This window comes from Crocodylus siamensis, chromosome 5, assembly GCF_052110815.1.
Source record: "Crocodylus siamensis isolate JL-2025a chromosome 5, ASM5211081v1, whole genome shotgun sequence".
In the NCBI taxonomy this organism is placed as follows: Eukaryota; Metazoa; Chordata; order Crocodylia; family Crocodylidae; genus Crocodylus; species Crocodylus siamensis.
Window position 1 is genome coordinate 16,851,229 of NC_143399.1, and position 16,604 is coordinate 16,867,832.

Sequence of the window (16,604 nt, forward strand, 5' to 3'; positions counted from 1 at the left end):
GTTAAGATGTAGGGGCCTAGACTGACGCTCTTGGATTAAGAATGGAGAACACCACAACACAGGTTAGGTCACAACATTATGTGATTACTCTGCTTAAACAATAGGTGTGCCACCTTCTGGAGTGGGATAACAGACTCCTTGGCTGTTCTGTAATAACATGGTTTAGCTTCCCACCAGGAATAACATGACTATGAAAACTTTCTGAAAACACTGCAAAACTTGATCATCTGAGCAGATATGCCAGATTGGTGTGTGTGTGTGTTTTGTTTTCTGAATAAAGAAAATATATCCACCCTCATAGATTCTACAGAATTTCATAGTTTGCATTAGAACAATGTAAGAATCATTCAAGATTTATGGACCGCTTAGTGGGAGACGTACTTCTTGGCATTATTCAGATCCCATCAAGATTAACTGAAGAAAAATGCATGAGTTTTGCTCTGCTGGATATTTAGATTGGTTTCTTGTCTTCATATTTCTTACACAAAGCAGATATTCATATTGGCAAGTATTCCCATCTGTACTTCATTCCATTCAGTCTTATGTATCTAAGCATCCAACAGTACAACATAGTAAAGGAGCAGAATTTATACCAGGGCTGTCTGCTTTCTAAGTGGTTGGGTGCTGCATGCCTGCAGACTGCACCTGGGGAGGTACTGGCCCCCTATGCAGATGTTTGCTATGTGACTGCTGCACTGTGTGTACCCCTCCCAAAGCTGCACCACATGGCCCGGGGCTCACCCACAGCTCCCTGAGCCACACTATGCCTTGCCCCTGGGTGGGGGCAGGAGGTAGAAGCTCAAGGAGGGAGAGGGAATGTAGAGAGGGAGCTTAGGGAGTGATGGGCTGGTGGGAATTTGAGGGCCACAGTTTCACCCTATGGGCTGCCAGTTGGATAGCACTGATTTATACCGTTTTGCTATTGAATTAAACAATCTCGTGTTGTAGCCAAGATGGCCTGGGGGAATATGCAAGGAGTAAGATATGTTAGGTAATGCTCTTTACTGGACCAGTTTTATAGTTGGGACAGAGGTTAGACAAGTTTTCAGGTGCAAAACACCCTTCCTCATTTTGTGCCCATAAACTTGTCTAACTTCTCTCCCAGCCATGAAGCCGATCCAATAAAAGTTGTTGCCTAACAAAACTTGCTTCAGCTAAAAAAAAAAATCTTGTTTTTTTTATTGTATATTATGTCCTTCTAGAGAAAATCTGCTTTATATTGTTTGTTGCTTGCTCTCCTTGCAAAGGTGTGTGCATGACCCACTCTGGAACATGAAATTCTAAGTGTTATATAAACAATAACACGTGACATGGTCCAACTGGACCAGATGCCCACTATCCTGGGGTGTTAAGCATGAGATTTCAAGCCAACTGTCTTCAAGATCTCAAATTCTGGAGAGTATTGCAGAATTGCTCTTTTTGGCATTGGTGCTTTGGAAAAATGCTTTGCTTAAAAAATGGGGCTTTCTTCTAAGTTTTGACTTTAGCAGAGCAAATGATGATGAAATCATCAGTAGGGCCACACACGGGATGCTGAAGTCATACAGCAATAAGACTACTTGACGCATTTGGTAGATTACACCAACTTCATGGTGGTTATAAACTCTTTTTAACTCTGTAGGTGAGGTTTGAAGCTTTTAGATTACAGCATTTAGTTTAGAATTTAACTCTTTATCTGCTAAGAGAAGATGAAATGCAAAATCCCTTTGACAATTAAATTACAATTAAAATTTTCAATCGGCTAGAGTCCAGTTCTGGCAGGACGCTCCCCAGTTGTGTAAAATGAGATGATCCCAATGTAAACTACCAGGTCTGCTCAAAATCTGGGTGCAGAGCAGCATGTGGCTATCGCTCAAGGACATTTTTCCATGTTTTACAGTGAAAAGTTCGTTTACATATACATAACTAAAATGAAATAGAACAGAGCAAATCATAAGCAGGCTAACAACAAAAGGCAAGCGTTGCAGCTGTGGGCCCCTGATCTCAGCCGGTGCAACTTAGCAGACTCCCTAGGTCAGCGGTTCCCAAACTCTGACAGATTGCGCACCACCAATTTAAAACGATACAACTTTAAGTACTATCAGCAAATTTTTGTCATATAAAGCCATTGTAATAAATCTGTTCGCGCATGCCACTGGCAGATTGTCTGTGTACCACGGGTGGTACCTGCGCCACAGATCGGGAGCCGCTGCTCTAGGTGCTTCTACATCCCTCAGTATTGAAGTCGTTGAGCTCCTCACAGTCAGTTCGACTCTGTGAAATGGGGACTGTCCTATTTTATAGCTGAAGAACTGAGGCACAGAAGAATTAAAGTGACCTGCCCAGTGTCACAAAAGCCCTTTTTATATGAGCCTACATCTTCTGCGGCCCAGTGTAGTGCCCTCGCTGTTAGGACGTTCTTCGTACTCCTAGCTGGCCTCAGCTGGTGGCCGCCGGGTCTCTGGGAGACCGCTGCGGTGATCTCAGTCCACGCGGGCAAGGGTCCGCCCCACGACTCCCCGCTTCCCGTGGGCACAAACCGGCGGGTGGGTCAACAGCCTCAGGAGAGAGGTGAGCAGGCACCCCAACGCCCCGCGCCCTGAGCGCGGCGCGGTGCGGCCAGACAACAGCAGGCCCGAGGGGCCGGGGGGCGGCCACGGGCATCCCACGCTGCAGAGGCAGGGGAGGAAGCGGCGGGCGCTTGACACCAGGGCTGTGCCTCGGGCGGGGGCTGGAGGATGGCACGGCGCTCCCTCCGGGCCGCGCCACGAGCCCCTCCCCGGGCCCGGCGCCGCGGGAGCTTCCGGCCCGGCTGCGGGCGCGGCTCGGAGCCCGCGGGGCCGGGCCGGGGCGGGGCGGGGCGGGGCGGGGCGGCCGCTGCACACGCCCAGCGGCCGGGCCTGGCAGGCGGCTGCCGGCAGCGCGGGCGAGGCACGGGTCTGTCCTGCGTCCCCGGCTCCTGGCCTCCGCCGGGCTCGCCCATGAGCCTCCTGGGGAGCTACCGGAAAAAGCCCAACAATGACGGCTACGAATCTTTGCAGCTGGTGGACAGCAACGGTGACCCGTGCGCGGGCGGCGGCAGGGAGCGCGGCGGCGGCCGGCCGGGGGCGAGCCCGGCCGGGGGCGCGGCGGCCCGGAGCCCGGCGCGGCACCCGCCGCCGCAGCCCCAGCAGCACCAGCGGCAGCGGCAGCACGACTGCGGCAGCAGCACCATGGACAGCTCAGGTACCGCGGGCGGCGGCGGGCGCGGGCGCGGGGGCGGGAGCGGAGCCCGGCTGCCCTGCCCTGCCCTGCCCTGCCCTGCCCCGCCCTGCCCTGCGCCGTGCCGGGTCTCGCCGAGCCTCCGGCGCAAACCCCGCGAAGCAAGCATGTGTCCCCGCCGTCTGGGGCCCGGCCCCCGCCCCCGCCCCCTTCGTTTGGGCCCTGACCTCTATTCCCGCCATGTGGGACCTGGCCCCTGGCCTCTCCGTCTGGGACCTGGCCCCTATCCCCTCCATTGGGACCTGGCCCTGATCCCCTTCATTTGAGACAAGGCCCCTATCCCCTTTGTTTGGGACCTGGCCCCTATCCCCTCCATCCGTGACCTGGCCCCAATCCCGTTCATTTGGGACCTGGCCCCTATCCCCTTCATTTGAGACAAGGCCCCTATCCCCTCCATCTGGGACCTGGCCTGGGGAGCGAAGGAAGGAGCTCAGCCTCTGCAAGAGAAATGCCCTAAACGGAGCAACACCCGGACCCCAGTGAGGCTGAGGCTATGTTGTAGTCATGCGTTTGCTGAACAATGGTCGAGTTGTCTTTACTAAGGCACTGGGATGATGCGCCTTTCTGATAAGGGACAATAGGAGTCCTTTGTCCAGGCTCGCAGCTTTCCAAGGCAGTCACAACCTCTCCAGCTGGGGTGGCGGTGAAGCCCCAGAATGAATGAAGTGCCAGAGAGGTGAAAGGTGACCCCCTTTCCACAGTTTACAGCATGAAAGGCAAATGATGGTTGTTGCCACTGATTTCTTTTGTGATTGCACCAAAGAGAAGCAACGGATGTTGGGAAACCGAAGTAGGTGGGTGGTCAGGGCTATGTCTGTGTTGTTTTTAATAAATAAAAGAGGGAAAGCCCCTAAATGTGGCCTACTGCTTTATTTTTATTATTTGGGAATCACTTTGTCCTAAAAGAAAGTTACAGAATTAAACCTAATGAAGTCTGATGTATGTGGCATGAGCCATAGGGTTTCATTTTTGTTGAATCTTGGATAAGCGGGAGCCAGGTGGCCTATGCACTTGGTAAGGGTATATAGAGCCTCTCACCTCTTGCTCACAGGTTCAAATATGCCTCACTTACCAGTGAATGAAAATTGGCTTTCAGTGACCTAATGAAATGAACTGGTCCCAGTCCAGTTGCCAGTATGCCATGTATTCATATCACAATTGCCACCCCATAGTCTTTGTAGAGAACTTTAAAGAAAACTTCAAATTTTCATTGAAAATTGCCCTGTGTAGCTCTAAAGATCTAATTTGAAGTCTAAGCATTCTTATGTTGATGTGGGGAAGTTCATATTTTACCACTCTTTCAAAGGAAGAGTTCAATCCCAAACACAGCAGTCAGACTAAGACTGCTTCTAGTGTGCTTCTGATACACTAGAAGTACTGAAAAGAATTCTTTTTAAAGTCAATTACCATTGTCCTTGAGGAAAAGAACAGATGATATTAAGAGCACCCCCTTTAGAAACAGTTACGTAAGTGAATATATGTGGAAAAGTTAAGTTATATGCAGGTTTTTTCTTGTCACTTTTTAGTGTTTGACTTTCTAGTGTTATAACTGATTAGTCTGCCAGTCACGCTACAAGAATTTAGAAATCTATCTTAATTCAATACTGCGATGTCTCTTTTAAACTTGCTTGTAATACTAATGCACCCAGCATTTCAGCTGATGCTTATTTACAGCAGGTTGGCATATTTTAGCTATTTAGATTCTTATTTAGCACCCTCTGAGAAATTATGGGCCACTTAATATTTAGTATTAAAGCAATTGGTCTCTGAGTTGACTAGAATAATAGAAATATGAGAATTAAGTGCTGCAGATGGTGGTATTTATATCTAGCCAGGTGTGGCCAGGTACTCTTTAGGTAAACCAAATGGTAGGTATCGTCTATTGTTCACTTTGGGCATTATTTGAATTTGCAATTGTTCTGCTGTATTATTTTCTCACTATGTCCTTCCTCCGTTACTAAAAAGAAGTGTTGCTAGGGTTGTTACAAAGTATCTTTATATATACAGGTATTTATGTAATTTTCAGCCATGTTAAAAGTTCTGCTGTTACCTGTCAAGATCCCCTGGGTTGTGAACTTCATTCTTCCCTACTGCACACTTCTAGATTGTGATTTTCCCAAATACATGGAACTGATGAAATGCCATTTCCAGGACTTGCAAACACTTTTGTGTTCAGACCCATTTGTGATAGGGGGCAAGCTTGGGGCCGAGTCTCAAGTCAGCCCGCCCACCTGTCTATGTAGGGCAGTCTGCCCAGCCTTGCCTGCCATAACTTTGCTATTACAATAAACTGGTGGTTAATGTGGGAGGCTGCCCATTCTATACCCTGATGCCAGGGGGCGCTATCCACAGCTCCATATCATCCCTACACTGTGGCCCATGCCTTGCAGATGGCATCCAAAATGTTATCATACTCCCAACCACAAGCTGGACCAAACCTAATCCTCCACCCGGTCTCACACACATGCTCATACCACCTCCCTCTTACAGGGGCTTCTTACACTCCAACCCTGCTCACAGGGTCTCTTGCTCACTGCTGTTGCCCCTCCACTCTGCTCTGCTCTTTCCTGGAGTAACCCTTCTGGCCATCAGGCTTATCCAAATCACACCTTGGCTTGTGACATGCAGTCTCTTGGGCCTCTCACGTGATCCTCAGCTGGGTAGTGCCAGCCAGCTCATCAAACAGAGGGCCAACTTCACCCTAGTCCATCACCGGGCTCCTTATACACAACACCCTCACCTTGTGGGGGGTTGGCCTGTGTGCTGCCCTTCTGGCTGTCCTTCAGCTCTACTCAACACACCCCCTGGGGCTACCCTTCAAACTGTCCGTTCAGCCCTACCCAGCCCCAAATTACACCCACTCTTTCAGGTCACCCTACTCTAGGCAGGCCCACTGACACCCCTGCTCTCTCAGGCTCTCTCAAATGTCCCCCCTCTGGAGCCACACAACTGCACCCCTGCAGGCTCAGGTGGCTGCAGCTGTGCCTGGCCCCACTTGTCCCTCTTAGTAACCCACCCGAAGATGGGGCCTGGGGTTTAGGCGCCCCAACCTGCCTTATACCAGGGAGGTTCACAGTCCTGGTATTTAAGTGGGGCTGCCACGCCACTGGCACTCCCACCAGGCCTCCCTAGCCTAGCAGGTACAATTTCAGGTCATGTCCAGGACCACTGAGGCCTCTTCTGCCCCCATACCTTCACCCTTACCTCCCAGGTGTTCCAGGAGCAACTCAGTCTGGTGTTGCCTCCTTGGGTGCCCAACACAGACTGCTGCCTCTCTGGCCTATGTTTGAAAGTGGCCTTCCTCATCAGGCACCTGGCGGCTGCCTGATCCTGCCCTTGCAGTGGCAGGCACCAAAGATGCACTGCCACACCATTATATCAAATTTGAATGGCTGAGAAATCTGATTACCCGTTGCTGCATTTTCATGTCTTTCAGTTCACTCAGCTAGTCTCACTGGGAATGTTTTGCAGTCATAGAATCATAGAAAATGAGGGTTAGGAGGGACTTCAGGAAGTCATCTCGTCCAACCGCCTGTTCAAGGAAGGACCAGCCCCAACTAGATCATCCCAGCCAAGGCTTTGTCTAGCTGGGTCTTAAGAACATCTAAGGATGGAGATTCCACAATATCTCTGGATAGCCTGTTCTAGTGTTGTATTACTCTCCTAGTGAGAGTTTTTCCTAATATCTAATCTAAACTTCCCTTGCTGTAACTTGAGACCACTCCTCCTTATTTTATCATCTGCTACCACTGAGAACAGTCCAGCTCCATCCTCTTTAGATTCACTCTTCAGGTAGTTAAAGGCTGCTGTTAAATCCCCTCTCAGTCTTCTCTTCTCTGGACTGAATAAGCCCATTTCCCTTAGCCTCTCCTCAAAAGTGATGTGCCCCAGCCTCCTAATCATCTTTGAACATCACAGATATTTTAAAAAACTGGGCAGTTGGCAGTACAGCAATAGCAGTCACTATATATGCCATGATCTTTAATATGGCTATTGAACTGGGCTTTTGAGGTATTTCTTGGTATTGATTTATTTCTGTTAAAATTACTTTCTGAATTGCTAGGTCTTATGAGGAAGGCCAAGAATGCCACATGAACTATGATATTCTACTTAAAAGTTGAAGTCCATTCTACCTGTCCTGTTCAGTAAGCATTTATTGTTGATAAATGTGAGAGTATTATCAGCATTGGTTGATAATAAACATGTATTTTCCTTTACAGGGAAGGTGTATTTGAGAGCTAAATCCACCCCTCAAAGTTTACATGTGATTCCCCTTAATTTATACATGGAATTATTCAAGAAACGGTTACAAAATTTGGCTTTAATGCTGTACAAAGTTGGATGGATAGCTGGGTGAAGTGCTACAAGACAAACAAAAATCCTCATATAGTTAAGCTAGTTACCAATGGGTAGCACACAGTAACAGTGTCATAATTTCCCATGTATAAAATTACTAGTTGCTTTTTACTAGATTGTGGGCATGTCTATACAAGATGTTGACTGCGCAGTAGCCGAAAAATACTGCGCAGGAGTGTGTCACAGCACAGACACTGTTAATATGTTACTGCACAGTATTATTAGGCTACTGTGCAGTAGCGTCACCTAAAACACGTTTGCCAGTGCTACTGTGCTGTAACTCCTGTTATTGTACATTTATTTAGTACTTGCTAATACAACTACTAAATAAATGTGCAGTAATAACTGTGCACTAGTGTCTCATGCAGACATGCCCATTGACTACTAACTTTCTCTAGATTCCTCTTACCTGTGGTACAATGCATTCTGTCTTCACCATATTAGAACTTGTCAGTAACATTTTCCAGTTGACCTCATCTATACTGCTCTTTGACTAGACATACCTGTTTTGGCAGGGCTGTCCTTTTGTGGTGGGGGGGGAATTGGGGCAGCTGCCCAGGGCCCCGTGCTTTGTTGGGCCCTGTGGAGCCAAGTGGGAGCCAGGGGGAGCTGCCACAGCCCCACCCCTCGCAGTATTAAAGGGGCCTCACATGGGCTGATTTGCCCCAGACCCCGCACCCCTTTATGGTCTTCTCTGCGTTTTGGGGACTGTGCTTCATGAGCCTGGGAGCTTTAGGAAAGAAGGTATTATAAGTAACCTGGGACACTAGCAGCCTTGGTGGATTCTTGTACTAAGGTTGTGGAGCCTGGATCCTTGTGGCCATGGCATGGGGTGCATATTTTTGATGCTATACATACAACTTCTGGGCAGCAGGGTGATACATGCAGTGGGGGCTGTGTGCTGAGTGGGACACCAATTTAGGGGCCACATACTATCCAGATGGATGGGTACCCTCCCTCCCCAGCTTTTCCCACTTCATGGGCTGCCCAGTGCCTGCCTCTCTTGCCATGCTCATAGCATAGGCCTGGCCCTTCCTCAGGCCTTCTCCAGCTTCTCCACAGCACAGGCAGTCCAAATCTCCCCCTGCTATGCGTGCAGCATCCCTCCCTTCCCAGCTGTGCCCACCACCCCCCTGCAGTATGGGCAGTCTGGTTCCTTTGTTTGCTGTGTGCACAGCTTGGGCATTCCAGCCTTTGGAGCAGGAGTAAATTGTAGGGGGTGGGGAAGGAGACAGGAAAATGTGGGTTGCATGCTAATCTTTTGGGAGCTGCATGTGGCCCTCAGGCTGCCAGTTGGACAGCCATGCTCTACATTGCTGATAGGGTTTCTTAGTGTGACATTTAAGGATGCTCCTAGTGGCATCTGTATTATATTCATACAGCTCCAGTTACCTGAGGAAGACTGAGGGAGACGATAGTTCCAGAAAGTTAATGTATAATTCCAGGACTGAATATATGTTTCCAATGCAGATGTACCTTGTAACACGGACTAGTTTGCATTTCAGTAATCTCTGGTTTTATATTGAAATGGTGTTTTTATGTTTGCCAGTTAGGATGTCTTCTCTTCCCAATTCACATATGGCCAAAGGGAATTATTAGTTTTTGGAAGGGGGAGTAGCTCCTATAGACTAGATGATGTTAGATGTATGAGATACATTACTTTTGTGGCAGGTAGCCCTATATTTTAAATTATGCTGTGAAAAAAATAGTTTTTTTTAAAATTGGAATTTTGACACAATTAAGCAAGCTACATTACTCCCTGAAGAATCTATATGTAGATGTAGTTAGGTACAGAGCAACTGGAGAGATCAGATTGATGATGGACTGTGATGAGGGCTAAACTTTGAAGATTCTGGGCCCACACTCATAGAAATCAGTATAGCTACACTGAAGTCAATTCACTTCTGACTTCAGTTAATAAAGTGGCCCCTATCTTTAAAAGAGAAAAGAATAACTAAAGACTTATTTGTGACAGTGCTTCAAGGTTTATAAGTAACTAAATATAGGCCTGCAAGCTCAGAAATAACATCTTGCAATAAGAATAACCAAACAATGCTTAAGGCTATGTTCAAACTTCCCAGGTACTTAGGCAGAGAGAACAAAAGAATAAACTTTCAAAATTCTAAAGCATTCAATTATTAAACATTTAGACTCTTTAAGTACATCTGAAAAATACTTTGTGGTTTTTACACACACACATGCATGCACATGTGCACACACACATGCAGTTTAAACAAACAGTAACATGAATGTAATACCAAAATGTAAAAGGAGTTGCATAGGAGTTTATCTTAAACAAGTCGTGTTAGCATCTGAGCATCCCCTAGCACTGATTCTGTAATGTATATAGTTTGCTAAGGCACTGCAACACTGAGATACCACATGAAAACAGGAGAGAAAATATCTGGCTTATTTCCTGTGGCCAAGCGGAGTGAAATGCAAAAAGTAGATCATGCTTCAAAAACCATTTTTTCCTATCTGAACAATTTAAGAAGTTGACAATACAAGTTATAGAATTTTATTTAAATGATTTTGACTTGATAGTCTCTTCCTCTGGAATATGATAGGATGTGGAAGTTTTATAAGTTTAATAGGCTGGATCAAATTGTACCTTGAAGTGCACATATATGCAATCCTACTGACTTCACATTTTACGGATGAGTCAGTAGAATGGCACAGGTATCAATGAAGGCAGAATTTGATGCACAGTAATGATGCATGCTGATTGGTAGGATTCACGGACTTGATTTATAGTTTTTATTCACAGTTCCTATATGACAGACAAGGCTGATAGCATCACCTGTTCCCATTATATGGCCACATATTCAGTTGCTTATTACTTTGCTAATAATCAGTATTTGGGCTGAAAGCACCATACTTCATGTTTCCTTCCATTGATACTTTTTTTTAAAGAGAGCGGACACGTCTACACGAGATGCTTTACTCAAGATTAGAGCAAATTACTGCACAATAAGCATCACTGTCTACATGTGCAGATGCTTACTGCACAGTAATTTGCTTGAATCACGAGTAAATATGCTGCCTGTAAATACAAGTAGAAAATTTACTTGTGTTTACTTACTGCACCATACAGGACATGTAAACGGCTGACCGAGAACAAACTTGCTCCTGGTCAGCCAGGCAGCAGTGGCATGACAGTGCTCCCTGCCCCTAGGAACTTCTTGCTGCCAGGGTAGGCTCTTCGACCAGAGTCCAGGTGGGGACAATGTCCTTGTGCCGGGCAGCAGGGAGCTCCCAGCCCCTGCAGAGTCGGGGCCAGGGAGATTGTTCCTAGCCTGTTCCCAGCCTCTGCCCCACAATCACAGAGTGGGGCTGGGAACAAGCTCCCTAGCTCCCACCCCATGATCATGACGCAGGGGATAGGAACTCTTCCAGTTAGGGGCAGGTCCCAGCCCTGTGCCCTGATTAGGCAATCAAGGAGCCCAGCTTGATAGCTGCCCCACTGGTGGATCAGGGCAGGGAGCTGGGACCTGCCCCTACCCTGCAGCTCTTTCCAAGCACCTTACCCCAAGTTGAGGAGCCAGGGCAGGGGCTCCCTGCTGCCCGGGCACAGAGACATTGTCCCCACCTGAGCTCCAGTGGCAGAGCTCTCCCCAGCAGCAGGCAGCTCCCAGGGACAGGGAGCACTCTCCCAGCCCCTGCCAGGAGATAGTTGTCTCTGGGCCCCATGCTCCCTGACAGAGCTCCCCCAGCTGCTGCAGGGCTGGAGGGGGCAGGAGCAGACTGTTGCCAGAAGCAGCAAATCTACTCCGGCATCCCCACATATGCAGGCACCTGCCCGGGGTGGGTTTACTTACCCAGTGTCATGCAAAATATTTCAGCCACGAGGCGGGGGCAAAGTACAATGTTTTCCCATGATAAAAAAAAAATATTGAGATGTTTAGGTTGACCAGCTCTTGAGCCCCATGCCTTGGGATAGGGATTTGAAATTTGGCAGGCAAAAATGTGCCTTTTCCTGTCCCTGCCAAAACCTGCCTAAATTTGCCCAGGTTATAAATGTTTGAAAAATCATGGTTTGTACATGCTCAATAGAAACTTTGAGTTTTGCAGCTGTCTCCAAGATTTCTTCCTCACTGAGCATGCTCAGTCCCTCCCCATGCTGCACATTTGACTATGTAACTGAGGACCATATTGTAATGCATACATATAAGTGTCTGAATTCGAACTGCAGAGGCAGCACAAATTCCAGCATTTTCTAACTTCTGCAACTATAGTTTTTAATACATACGTCATAATACCCTATGGCATATGTTATAGAGACTAATTTAATCTTGGCACACATCTCTAGCTGTTTCCGGTGTAGCTTCTTATCATTTGTCTAACAGGGTTGCAAAGAGGCTCCAACTAAGATTTGGTCCTCATTGTACTAGGTTATAGAAAATATGTAGTAAGAGGTTTTTTTTGCCACAAGAGATTAGTCTGGGTGGTCAATACACAGGGTGATAAGGGTAAAGGATGACTTCTCAGGGATGAATGGCAGCTAGAGACCAGCCTGTGGACTAGAATAAAAAAAATCAGTCCTGAGCTATTGGACCACCCTCCATCTCATACATTCACTTAAAAAATAAAGTAGTTCCAAACTAATTACAAGATTTCCATTACAAGGCTTCTATATGCAGTTTTGAGCAAGATCAGTCCACATGACGAACTACCAGAGGGGTGTAGGCCAGACAGAAGGGAAAGGGGGACAGAGTGAAGGAGGAAAAGAAAAAACAATGGAAGATTTAGGTAAAAATTGAAAGGCACAAAACATAAAAAAAACCCTATGTGCCTTGTGCATTTATGAAACAAGGAGCAAGCAGTAAAGAAGTAAAATGGGCTTTTTACTTTTTGCCATGGCATGATAATTATTTTCACTAATTAACTGAATATTGAAAGACAATGAGGCTTTGGGGAATGAAAAAATATGAGAGTAACTGCAAAAATGTATTTTAACAAAACTAATGAAATTGCTCTTCTCTTTGGTCTTGTACAGCACCCATAAATTATGCATAATCTGCAAATTAGCTTCTAAACATTTGTGATAGACTAACACGCACAACTTTTTCTACTCCTGAGGAGCTGTCTAGCACAACTGCAAAGGAAATTGGTTTAACTACGTTGGAAGTATTGAAGTTGGGATTTCTTTAACCATTTTCAGCTTGCATACACATTCTTCTGTATTGGTGCTTACCCCTGTCTGAGTCAGGAGAGCGACATCTCCATGCCACTGGCACAGACAGACAAAGCCTTTCAGACAATATCTGTTTTGTTTTGTTTAGCTGTTTTTTAAAAAGAAAGTTCTGTTTCTTAAGCCTCTTTGTTTTTGAACATTGGAATAGCATGTGATATTGGCAGCAGCTTTACACAGTTTTTTCTAATTTTTTTGTTTTAGTATAAACTTGAAAAAAAAAAGTTTTGTGGCTTTTGTCAACACTTTATCACATAAGCAGCTAACACATTTTGCTCGTCATCATGTAAATCTCACAAATATGGGAAAATATTTCACTTGGTATAAATAAACCTGCCTGACCAATGGAAATGTTTTTTGCAGTACAGCTTCGTTTTTCAAGTTACTTGAAACATTCTGCTATTCCTTGAAATATATATGCTTTTAAGGATGCTACTTAAACAACAGGAGAGATGTACCAGACTCTGAAGTAAGAACAGAAACATTTTCTAGAGGTCTTAACATTTTCTTGAAGAGTTTATCTGCAGGCAGTCTCCAGGGATAAATTCTTAGAGTTCCATCATTAAAAAAATACTTGTGTGATCGTTCTGTGTTAGCATTATGAAATTATGAAGAAAGATAACAGGAAGGGTACAATGGTACCCAAAAGCTTGACTTTGTTTTTCCCATGTACATAGATAGCTATGTAAAAGATATCATCACCCACAAAAATCCTCGCTTCTCACAGGATCCTCCATTACATTTATAAAGCTCTGTGTTTGTGTAAACTGGGAGAGACTTGCAGTTCAGAGAAGCTGAAGACAATCTGCACATAGAAATTAGTAATAATACTAGACTGTGCTTTCCATTAAAATATATTAAGGTACTCTGCAAAGGGGTTCAGTATTATCCCTGTTTTGCAATGTAGAAACAACCCCTGATAGGGGATGCACCTTAAGGTCACTCAGCAAAGCCAGAAATAGAATCCAGGTCTCCTGGTACTCTAGCCACTGAACGACCATGCCTGGATGGGAATAAACCCCTTCCACATACGAACAGTAACCACGAAACAAATGGCACAAAGCTCATCCTTGCCAATACTGTGGGTGCATGCAGGTGTTGCTATTAGAGTGCACTTTACAGCAGGGACCTGCAAGAATGTGGTATGTACATTGTTCAGTTTGTACATATTGCATAGTCAACACGTCTTCATAGTTTCACAGTTGGTCGGGTCAGGAGGGACCTGAGCAGATCATCAAGTCCGATCCCCTGCCATGGCAGGAAAGAATACGGGGGTCAAACAACCCCGGCAAGGTGATTGCCAGCCTTGTCTTAAAGACCTCCAGGGTAGAAGCCAGCACCACTTCTCTTGGAAGTTGGTTCCAGATCCTAGCTGCCCTGACTGTGAAGTAGCGCCTCCTGAATCTAGCCTAAATCTACCCTCTGCCAGCTTGTGACCGTTATTCCTGGTCACTCCTGGTAGTACAGAGGGGAACAGTGACTCCCCCAGTGCCTGCTGGTCCCCCCTGACTAGTTTGTAACAGGCCACTCGATCCCCCCTCAGCCTTCTCTTGTGGAGGCTGAACAGGTTCAGGTCCCGTAGCCTCTCCTCGTAGGGCCTGCCTTGCTGCTCCCTGACTGTCCTCCTGGCCCTCCTCTGGACCCTCTCCATGCTGTCCACATCCCTCCTGAAGTGCGGTGCCCAGAACTGGACGCAGTACTCCAGCTGCGGCCTGACCAGGGCCGCATAGAGGGGGAGGATCACCTCCTTGGACCTGCTCAAGATAGTACAGTATTCAATGGTTGCTTTCCTAGGCCCCAGTGCACTCTTGTGTACTCATCTCATAAACTTTCAATGCTTTTATCCCCCCAATCCTATTCTTCTTTTCATACCCTGCAGGAGAGAAAAGGCCCAAAGACTTTTCAAAAGCAGCTGTGGTATTGTTAGAAGGAAATGTTTGCAAGAAGTTACTTTTGCAGTTATTATAACTCAAAATTTTATTTTTTATCAACTTTAGTTAAAAATTGAAGCAAAAAAAGAGTGTCAGCTCAGTTTATGGGGACTGGAAGTTTAGTAAAATATGAACCAAATATTTATATTGTTATAAATGCTGGGGGTGAATTGTCATAGGATTGGCTCCATCTGCCTTATCTGGATGAGAAATTTGTCTACAAACATTATACAGGATTTACTCCTAAAAGGTGAAAAGTGGAAGAAAATCCCTCTTGAGAGAGAAAGGAACAAGAGGAAACTATAAAAGAGGGATGTGGCAGGTCAGGAATAGGAGGAAAATTGGGAGCCACAGCCATTTCAATTCTTAAGTTACCTTCTCAGAGATGTAGCTTGGTGGGTACTATAGCTAACTGATTAGGAGTTTTGGCTACACAGTACCATGTAAGATAGTAAGTGATCTTATGCATGTAGGTGATTTCACTATACATGAAGCAACTCTTCTGTCTAAATTATTATGGTACTTACAGAACATATTGCTGGCTAACGCAGGAAGAAGTTGACTGGTCAGGTATTTTGTTAAAATCTGGCCTAGCACAGCAAATATTCTGCTTAAATGTGCGATAGTTAAAGGTTGAATCACAGGCATGGTCCTCTGGAATAGAACCGCTCATGAGTCGTGTAACTTCCAACAGCTTCCTGCAGCTGATAGGAGGTTGTGAACATGGACAGAGACACAGTGTGGCTGCAGGAAGAGTTTAACATGTTGTCCTCTAGAAAAATAGAATAATATAAGGCAACTTTAATGTCCACAAAGGGTAGGATGATACTGGAGTTCCAGTTTCTCATTAGCAGTAGTGACTCTTCTTGCAGTTCTTCTAACAACCAACCATGGTAATGTACATTAGCTAGGCTACCAATGACAAAAGTTGCAAATGCATTCTTAAGGCACAGTGGTTTTTTTCCAGTTTCCACAGTGTCAGATTGCAAGTAGTTGGCTCTTCAAACTTCTCAGTCAGTGTTTGTACCCTGCAGTCTGTTCTCTTCCAAAGACTAATAGTCTTTCTGCAATCAGTGTCTGTTATTGCCTCTCTCTCTCTCTTTCTTATGCTAATTACCCACTCAATAAAGGAATATTCTTTATCTGTCTATATGTTCCTGATCCTTTTGCCTTCTCAAACAGTTTGGTGAAGACACATTTCCTTTCTGGACAGTACTAGGGTGAACTCTGCAATTCAATCACTACCCTATTCTATTGTGATTCTTCCAGCGGATCTAACTTTCTCATATACTCAAGACCCTTTGTTCTTCTATTTGAGACTTTCTTTTCCTATTACAAAACAGCCAAATTACATTTCAAAAAAGTGTTCCAGATAAAAGGCTGCCCTGTTATATCTGTGGTCCAATGTCTTTTCATATATACTATTATATACTTAGTTTTCTTAAACATTGGCTAATATTAAACCTGAACCTAAAGTTCCTGCTAAATAGCAGCCTTACTTTCCCCACCCTTCTTTATTTAGTGCCTGATTACTGCTTTTTACAAAGGCTTCAATTTTCATTCATCCATGTCTCATGCAGATGCACAAACTCCAATCTCCCACCTCAGAGATTTAGTATACATTTGTAGATGCAAATGCCTTCTCTGCTATTTCCCTTCTCTCATCTGCATATATAGAAAGTGGACACGACATTCTTCCAGTGTTGCGGTCTGTGTCTCACTGCTCAAGTTATATCCAGTGAGCTCTAATCTCTGTTATAAAGACAAAGACCTCTTTTTAAAACCTGGTATGCACAGGAGTTTCAGATCCTTGCTGTCTTATATCTCTGCCAGTTTAATGTGCAGCAGGACATCAGAAACTTTTGTGATGTCTCAGTAAAATTTCC

At 45.6% G+C, this 16,604-nt stretch overlaps 1 protein-coding gene across 5 annotated transcripts in view; it reads left to right on the forward strand.

Annotated features, from left to right (window-relative positions):
- The window catches only part of DNAJC6 (DnaJ heat shock protein family (Hsp40) member C6), a 101,594-nt gene that overhangs the window by 36,351 nt on the left and 48,639 nt on the right, over positions 1–16,604 (forward strand). Inside the window, exon 2 of one of the 5 annotated variants that reach the window (XM_090048644.1) lies at positions 3,021–3,204. The exons of 3 other annotated variants lie outside the window; for them this stretch is intronic. In XM_090048644.1, coding sequence (XP_089904770.1) covers positions 3,192–3,204 — 13 coding nt within the window. In that variant the 5' untranslated portion in view covers positions 3,021–3,191. Of the gene's footprint in view, positions 1–2,960; positions 3,205–16,604 lie in introns of those variants that run through there. One more of the 5 variants, XM_090048642.1, reaches the window with a different exon arrangement.